We start from the raw sequence: 9825 nt of genomic DNA, 5'->3' as shown, positions 1-9825 counted from the left end.
TAAAAGAGAAAGGCGTGAAATCCACCAGATTTGTTGCACGCCTCGGTTTCTGCTGTGCCATTCCACTCTTGTATAATTTCCTAATTAATCTAATTTGCAAGAATTAAAAATAACTTAATTCCGGACCGATCTGCCCGCCTTGTGCGCGGACATATTAATCTGTGTGAGATCGGATAATTCAACTTTTCGGCCCAATCTGTGACTGTGTGAAAAGGTTGCGCGTCAGAAGATGTTTGGTACTTAGCAGTGTGTTGTCATTATCCGCGGTGTTTAAGGTAGGTCGACGGGGCCATTTCCTTTTGGACAAAACCTTTTCAGCTCAACGTTAATGTGAAATGACAGCTGTTAAAAGCCACTCTGCGGGGAAGAAATACGGCACATGTAAGTTGATGGTTTCAAAATCTAAATATATGAACTTCACAATCTTTCAATTCGTTCCATATCACATATTTAGTAATTACATGTAAATGAAAAAGAAAAACCCCACTGGTTATAGTTTTCCTCTTTTTTTAAAATTTTATTTATCCTCGTCTTTCCCGTTTGAAAATAAATGCGTATACTCGTTTATTTGCACATTTGACTGTGGCTTTGAGTTCAGTCAACATTCAGGACGCTCCTCTGCAGCCTGCTCCTGGTTTCTGGGCGAAAGCAGCTCTGAGTCCCCCGCAATGCGATTCTTTTCGTAATCCATCAGACTGGTGATGGGGTGCACTGTGGGTTTATGGGGGGAAATTAGCATAAATTATGAGTAAATCTGCGTGTGCGTGTGTGTGGTCCCTGGCATTGCAAACCCTCCAAGCGGAAAGGTGGTCCTGGCCAAAAGCTTGAATAGCAATAGCTCAAAATAGGCTTCCCATTTGGTTTTCACATTCATATAATTGACTTATGGATATTTTATACAGTTTTCGCCACACCATCCTCAAGGGTTTATTTGCATTTCTGAAGTACTTTTGAATCTTCTTTACATAAACACAATAGACCTGATTGCCTCATGAAGTTTCAGTTTGAACAGCATTGTTTGCATTGTGTTGATGTTTTCATATTGTCTGCTTCCTTTGCCCAGCTTTGGGCCAAATTAGCTTTGAGAAACTAATAGTGGGCTCATCAACAAACTTGCTCATGGCAAATTATTTTGCATGGCGTCTGCATTTTATAAACAAAATTACGAGTGTAATTATAAGGAAAGCACCCCCGCCAAAAAAAAAGGTTTTCTCAGCTTTTTTCCCCCCTCTATAAAACCAGCATTCAAATAATTCTTTTTTACATTAAGGTTGATAACATACTTTATGGACATCTTTTTCATACCCATGCGCAAAAAATAAGCACATTTTAAAATTGTATAAAATAAATGAACAAACAAATACAGTTTTTAAAAAATCGCATAAGAGCTTTAAACTACAATATAATGTTCACGTTCATGCCAAATCATATATAGTCTGAGCTGCTCGTTAAGTCCGCAGGAGAAGTATTAGCGCATACCTTCACACCCTGAGTGCCATCGCAGTTCAATTCCGGTTACCGAGTCTTTTCGCCCCTTTTTCTGTCTTCAGATGGAAATGATTTCCATTGGCCCAAGGTGTCCATGTAAATAGGTGTAAATGAAACCAGATTATGCCTTCCTCCCAGCCCCCTCCTCCCATGGCAATTGTCATGTGATAGCAAAGAGGTGGCACATTAATGGAGCGCCTCTACAGGGGTCTTTTCTGCTCATGTCACTACATAAAACTATCAGATGGTTAGAGGAAGGCCATGAAGGCATACGCTTAGCGAGTCTTATCGAGGACGCCAAATGAAGTCTATTCAACTCTGCTAGCGGGACAAGCTGACTTACTTTGCAAGAGAGACTTACGGCGGCCGTCACTCCATAAATGTGCAGCGGCTCCTCCGTTGCTCGCCTGCACACCGCGGAGGCGCGCAAAGCGGCTGCTTTTTACGCACAGTGCAACCTCAGCTTGGTCCGCACTCAAACTTTCCTCAGCAGTTGTTTTCATGAGGAGAAGTCGGCTTTCGGTGAGGACTTAAAGGAGAATTTTTTTTTTTTTTAGACCGCTTTCCTGAAAACGTTCGAGGATGCCTCGTCCGGGGAGAAACACGTACAGCGACCAGAAGCCACCTTACTCCTACATCTCCCTCACTGCCATGGCGATCCAGAGCTGTCCCGAGAAGATGCTGCCCCTCAGCGAAATCTACAAGTTCATCATGGATAGATTCCCGTACTACAGGGAAAACACCCAGCGGTGGCAGAACTCTCTGCGGCACAACCTGTCCTTTAACGACTGCTTCATCAAGATCCCCCGGCGTCCAGACCAGCCAGGTAAGGGCAGCTTCTGGGCTCTGCACCCCAACTGCGGGGACATGTTTGAGAATGGAAGTTTTCTGAGACGCCGCAAAAGGTTCAAAATTCTGGGTGCGTCTGATCACCTGGCCCCCAGCAAGCAGTCGGACGCTGCGCATTACCTCCAGCAGCAAGCCAAACTCCGGCTGAGCGCCCTGGCCGCCACCGGCACACACCTGCCCCAGATGTCCACCTACAACCTCGGAGTGTCTCAGTCGTCAACCTTCAAGCACCCCTTCGCCATCGAGAACATCATCGCCAGAGAGTACAAGGTCCCGGGGAGCCTGGCGTTCTCCACCATGCAGTCCATGTCGGCCGGGTACCCGCTCCACAACCAGCTGACGACGGCCTGGCCCCACATGTACAACACCAGCGTGATCGACACGGCGGCCCCCATCTCCATGGCGGGCAGCGACTACAGTGCCTATGGCGTGCCCATCAAGTCCCTGTGCCACGGCGGACAGTCCTTACCGGCCATCCCCGTGCCCATCAAGCCCACCCCGACCTCCATGGCGGGCTTCTCGGCGCTCCCTCCCCACATCCCCGCGTTTCTATCAAACTCTCCGCAGTCTCTGAGCCCGACGTCCCCACAGACAGCGACGAGCCAAAGCAGCCCCGCGACCCCGAGCGAGACTCTCACGAGCCCGTCCACACTACAGTCCGTGGCTGTGCACTGACCCCTCCCCGGCTCTATGCGGGCCCCCCTCCCTCACCAAACCCAAAGTTTATATTTTCTGCCGTCGGAAAAAAACTATCAAAGGCGAGTTGCAGTTGCATAACGATTTATTTGTGTAAGTGTTGAATGTGTCGCTTTAAAATTGTGTTAAGTCCAGCACAGAATCGCACAGCGAACTATTTGCTCTTGAAAAGATAAATTATTTGATAGTTCTATTTTTCATTTTGTTGTGAGACGTGTTGATGGAGGGAGCGTTTGTTTTGGGCACCATACACTCTCGGTTTTTTTGTTGTTGTTTTTTTTAAGTGCTTACAAATCCTGTGGTGGTTTTTCAGTTTTGTCCAACAAGCAAAACTTTTGCACAGTTTCTGTGTGACCACTGTAATGTCAATGAAATTGCGAGGCGATGGCTCCTTGTTTTTATTTGCTTTGAATACTGGAATGATGGGTAAGGGTATACCAAATAGGAATAGGTTTTAGATTTGTTCTTATACCATCACTGTAAAATAAAAAGCAAATGGAAACCTTTTCCAAACTGAAAAGTAGTATTGTGGGACGTCCTCAAAATGCAAGATGTGAATATTGCAAATAACTGATACTGAAATGTTGTAAAATGCACTTTTTAGTTTTATGTTTTAGATATCTATTTTCCAGAAAAAAAAGTTCTGTGAAGCATTTAATTTAAAAGGCTGTGGTGACCATGTGTATCAGATGCTGTAAATTTGTACTTTTTGTTTTTTGTTTTTAGGTAAAGCATGCATTCGAGAAAAAAAAAAGTGTTGTTACAGTTGTTACTGTTGTTGTTGTTATTGTTGTTTTGTTTTATTCTTTTGCAAGCATGCGTGCTTTGGAGAAGTGTGCAAACAGTCTGCATTGAACTGGGGAAAAAATATGGTCATCGAAATATTTTCTCATTAAAAGTGACGTAAACAATCAAAATGTTTCTGAATATTTCATCCTATTATTATTATTATTATTATTATTGTTCTTATTATTATTATATGTGTATTTTCCAGTTGTAGATTGGAGCAATTTTTAAACGTGTAAACGCTTTATTTATTATTATCGATAACAATAATAATACTAATAATAATAATAATGATAATAATAATAATAATAATAATGGAGCATCATGGTGTAGGGAGGCAGACAGACTGTGGGGAGAGAGGTGAATCGAGCAGCATTAGGATTCAGGGAGCTGTGATGCTTCATCCACAGCGCAGACAACCGGGCTCATTCATCAAACAGGCCCAACAATAAACATTTAGAAAAGCTACACACGGCGTCCAAATTCCTAGATATTTCTAACATCGAATGAAATAAGCACCGTGTTATGTTTTGTATTAATTTTTTTTTTAACTTTAATTGTGAATTAAGTATATTGTGTCCCCCCCCCCCCTAAATTCGAGGGAACTTCATTCAACAGGTTTATAAATACAGAATGTGTACGTATGCGAAAAATGTGTACTAAACCACTTTTAAACTGTAAATTTTTTTTAAATAAATAACTAAATATATCTGTATAGAAAGAAGCAGCCCTTTTCGGAGCATTAAACAAATACATTAGAATTCCGTCACTTTATGCAATCCAGTAGATCAAATAAAAGGGTCTCGGGCCACTTCATTCTCCCTCATTCACTTGTATTGAAAAGGCAAAGAATGGTAAACTTAGACTGGGCCACCAATGTAGATTTAGCCTTTTTTCAGCAAGACAAAAAGAGTGATTTTTCACAAACACATTGCTGACTGGGGAACTAGGAAACGAGCTGCGAGACCCTTTTGGAATTTAAATCCACCCCTCCCCCCACGGACTGTTTGTACAACAGTGTTAGTTCTCTCCTTTTCTCTCTCTCTCTCTCCCCCACACACTTTGTGCATTTGTGTGTGTAACATTAATTCTCGGTGTGGATGATTACATGTATTGAAACTTGAAAAAAAAAAAAAGAAAGAAAAGAAAGAAAAAAAAAATCCAGATTACAGCTGAAAATCTGATTGGTTGTGAGAATTGCCTGATATGGAAATTAAATCCTGTAACACCCGTGTCACACAAATCTACAACGATAGGTGGTGATATATAAAGAGTATTTACAGCAGAATTATTATATTAGTACGTTTTTATATTCACGTTAATTTCAGTGTACTCTGTCCTACATATGTATTGCACTGTTTAAGGGTTTATGTGACATGGAAATCCATTTTTGAAATGAACTATAAATCAGCAGGTGAATTTTACATCTGCAGAAAGTTTTTATTATAATTTTTTTTTTGTTGCTCAAACAGAAACAAAATATGATGGAATTTGAAAGCTATTTAAAAAATAATAATCCAGAAATGCTCATTTCTGGCATAAAGGGAGAATTTCACGATCAGTGAACAAGGGGTTGTGTAAAGGGTAAGAGGTCCACATGGGTATTTACAATATTTTCCTGATCTACATTTTCTTTTTTTTCCAGAAACACATTTAGCTTCTCCTATGGGAAAAAAAAAGATCCAATGCGTTTAACCTTTAAAAACACATGAAACCACTTGTGTTATAATGTTGTTACAGGTGGGAGTCCATACATGCTTCATCCCTGACACTCATGAACTTGTAACAAATTGTCTGGATTACAGTTTTTCAAATAAAAGATCTCCTAAATGCCAAGCATTTTTGTCAGTTTTTTTTTTTTTTTTTTTGTTTAATTAAAAAAAAATACCATCAAATGGTCAATCAATTTATCCATTTTTGCCACAAAACAAATACATCCGGTTCTTGAACTCCGGTGTATAACCCAAGACTGCATCGTCCTTGTTCTTTCAACTATGTTCCACTTAGACAAAGAAGAAGGTCATCTTAGGCAGGGGGATGAAATATAGACCCACATGCAAAACCCCAATGTTGTAGTTTAATTAAAATAATTCATTAAAGTGCTGGCCCAAGGTAATTAGCATGTATAATTTATGATTTGCTTAATGCATGCAGGCAGTGGCCTCTGCAATAAACTCAACTTAACCTCAAGTAGGGAACTGATATGGACAGGGTGCTGTTATTTACTGTGTGTTTACTGTTTGGATATTTGTCAAGAGGAAGCAAGTGTTTCGGAAAGCCCTGGCTGTACACTGTACACAAACAACTTTATCTTTTATGTGTTTATCTTGCAGATTTATGCTCATGCATGAGAGATGCTGTCAGATTGTTGTGTGTGTGCATGTCTGTGTGTGAAAGGGAGAAAGATATTGGGAATTGTTTTCCTTTTTTTTTTTTAATTATTATTCTTTTAGTGTTGCTGCTCACCGTTATTCTGCTGGTCACTGTTGTTGAACGTGGTTTATGCTGCTGACAGAATGAGGATGTAGACAAACAAAGTACGTAGCTCATCTCCTCCTGTCAGCGCTGACTTCAACAAGAGACCAAATAGCCAGTGATAGACAAAACTTGCATAAATATACTTGGCAAATGTGTCAATCCTTGACAAGCCTGTGACATGGCCAGTGGCTATATTTTTATTTCCTGTAAATACAAGCAGTATTTTCTTATTTAATTTTTTTTTTTTTTAGAAAAACAACAAAGCAAAACAAATATTTTTAGATGGAGCTATGGACCACGGTAAACAGATTATTTTTGGTGGCAAACAGTGCAACACTGGGCTGACTTGACAGGCGGAACAGACACTTTCGGGTGCCTACAGATAAGTTGTTATACTTTTGTGAAACATGTGAGCCTACAGTGTATCTGAAGTCGACTCCGAGGTATGAAAAAATACAAATAACATGCCATTTAATCCAAGAAACACAAAAGTCAGAAGACTTTCACGCGGACAAAAAAAAAAAAAAAAAAAAAATCAGGGAGAGAATTAAACTCCACAGGTTTCAACTTCCTCGCCTGTCCTCATAGTGCATGTCATCATTATAACAGTATGTGGTTAAATCATCTGTGTGACCGCCAGGCTAAATACATTACATGGCTGTGTCAGAGGGCAAAGGGCAGGTATAGTGGGCAGCTGGAGGGGAGAGACAGGAGGGGGGGGGGGGGGGGGGGGGGTAATGCAGCAACATTCAAGGCTGGCTCAGCCAAACACCCATGTGTGCATGAAATTAGAGTGTCAACATCTGATTCATGCTGCTGGGTGGTGACTGTGAAACAAATTATATCAGCGGGTGGCAGCGGTGAAATTCCACCGAGCTGCAGCAGACAGTGGCTGCACAGAAGTTATAGCAGGCCATAGATTGTGTTTTATAAACTGTGAAACTTTTTTAAACTCAATAAATTCAGAGGTTTTCCATCTCACGCGTCGTCTCGCCACAAAACCAGGGTGAATGTTATTTATATTTTGAAGAATTGTGTTTTCAGCGAAGCCCTCAGCTGAGCACGGAGGATTCTTCAGGCACCCTAATGGAAGTAGGTCGGTTCACTAATGGGACGATAATTGTTATTCAAGATAAGGACGTGTATTGTGACAGACATTATGGGGTGCGAAGGACAGATGTCCCACTTTCATTTTTAACAAGTGTTTGTTTGGCTTGCAAACAACAACCTTTTTGTAAAGAGTTGAAGTACCAAATTATAAATACTAATATTACTGTAATGAAGTATTATTTAGGATTACTTTTTTCAAGTATGAAGTTTTTAATCGTTTTTAATCGTAGAACAATCTACTGTAATGTACTTTGCAGAGGAGACCGACACATTGAATGAATCCTTTTTATCATAAGTTTTCTTGCCAATAAGTTCTATTTTTTGACAGAGGAAAATCCTGCTTTATATCTGCATTTGCTACCACTGAGTTATTTTTCTATACTTTATTGTTTGTCTGAGAAATGGGTTTTGAATGGAGATATTATATACAGTTAAATTGAATCATTGATTTAAAAAAAAGTAACAAATACATTCAGCAGCTTTTCAGAGGAGTACATTTTGCTTTTACTTGAGCATTTTAACAACAGGACATCTACTTAAAAGCGAATACAAGGAATACACCCTCAATCCTCAACATCCCCAATATCCCACTTTCCACTTTCACACTGAAGATGCGGCTCTTCCTTGTGCGCAGATGGATCACTTGTAGCTGCATGAGTTTGTGCAAGTTTTTGGGCGGGTTGAGGCAAGGCCAGCCTGTCAACCAACAGAGCACAATTCATCAAACTTCAGGCTCCAGACCTGTCATTATTAACTTCCAGCCATCACGTATGACTCGCTTGCAGCCTGCTGCTTTTTAATTACAGTGTATAAATGGGGTCAGATAAGTGGGGTTATCTGATTTGGACATTTCAGTCATTCATTGTGCACATTTGTGGACAATGGTGTCGATTTCAAACTGATGATTGCAGGAAAATGTATCACGGATTTTTTTTTTTAAAGTGTTTTGATGTGTGTCTATATATAGTTCTATATTTATTTTTGACATGCCTGTACACGGCGTGGTCTTATAAATCAAAAAAAGTGTCTTTTTCCTCCCTGCTTGTCTGGTCTAGTCGGCTGCATCAGCCTATCAGATAGTTGTGTCAATTAATGTAAGATTCCAAGAAGTTCTTCAGTTAAAGTTTGACCAGGCGTTTTAGTGTGGGAAGCCAGCTAAACAACCATCCAAACACGTTGCTTTAATGAGGGCACTTATCAGATTCGACACTGCAATGTTTTTGCTTCTCAAGTGCTTTAGCTGTTAGGTGTTAGAACTGTAACAGATTCTGTGGATTTTAGCAGCCTCCTATTTCCCCTTATAAATGTGAGACGAAAAGCACATTCATCACCTTTCTTTGGGATCTTATCTACCCTCTCCAGCCATAAACTAACACTTACACAGGACTTCAAAGGTGCGCTTAGGTTGCAGAGGTGAGAAAAAGGGGCCTGCATCCACTTGGGACCGGTTCCTTCCAGAGATGAGATGGAGCTGATTAGCAGGAGTGCGCAGCGAGCCCCGTGGGGCAGCAGCTGGAGGAGAACTCCCCTCGGGATCAGGGGAGAGGTGTACGTTTTGACAGCTCCCGTCTGTCCCCTCTGGATACTGCAGGGTCAGGGCACCCTCGGCGGGCCTGGGCTCCACGCTGGATAGGAAGTCGGCAGTAATTGCCATTCAGCCAGTGGGACAGAAGCAGAGACAACAATAAGCAGTGAAGAACACACAGCCCGTTTCCTCTTTGTCCCCGCGTGTTTGAGGAAGGATGCTACCTCCTCTCAGACAGAACAAAGCCGCAATAAACCTCTCACATTCAAATACAATCTTGCAGAAGTTGAGGAAGACGACCATTTCGGCGAAGGCCGGTGTTGATGCTGCGCACTTGGAGGCTTTCACGAGCCCAGAGAAGGTCCAGATGGCTTCTTCTTCTTGTTGCATAACAAGACTGCATTGTTTTGTTAATGTGACTTCATCTGTCTTTGATCTAATCTCATGTTGTCATGCTCGGTGTGAAAATCCCTATTAAGTGCATGATCCTGCACTACGCTCATTGTGATTGTGATAATCTCCTACATTGAAATACCACTTTGTTCCTTTGTTTCTTTGTTAGTGAACACAATGTGAGGTTAATTAGCAGCCACTGGTAACCTCTGCGTTCCTGGATACTTCATCACAGCTGAAGTGTACTCTTCACCGGGTAACAGGGGCTGCTGGCACTAACAAGACCAAACACAAGGCCCCCGAGCCAATTGAAAGTAAGCAGAATACAAATGCAGCATTGAGCTAATCCTTTTCAGAGTAACACACAAGCACCAAAAGTATAAACTGTAATTGTCTCTTCACGTCATTAATTGCTCTCATCATTGTTTTCCTTCGTGTGCTGAAAACACACAGAGGAGGATTTGACTAAACCAGCACAGCATCACTATTTGCAGATAAGG

General features: G+C 41.3%; 1 protein-coding gene across 1 annotated transcript; it reads left to right on the top strand.

Annotated features, from left to right (window-relative positions):
• Positions 1–2070: 2070 nt before the first annotated feature.
• Positions 2071–3012, top strand: foxb1a (forkhead box B1a; the record flags this gene model as incomplete). The annotated part of the gene is made up of 1 exon (XM_080504210.1): positions 2071–3012. One exon carries the CDS (start codon positions 2071–2073, stop codon positions 3010–3012), a length of 942 nt encoding a protein of 313 aa, XP_080360336.1.
• Between the last annotated feature and the right edge of the window lie 6813 nt (positions 3013–9825).

The sequence above is a fragment of the Blennius ocellaris genome (genome assembly GCF_963422515.1).
Source record: "Blennius ocellaris genome assembly, chromosome: 11".
Classification (NCBI taxonomy): Eukaryota; Metazoa; Chordata; class Actinopteri; order Blenniiformes; family Blenniidae; genus Blennius; species Blennius ocellaris.
Note: the sequence above shows the minus strand (reverse complement) of the source record. Positions and strands in the feature narration are given on the sequence as shown.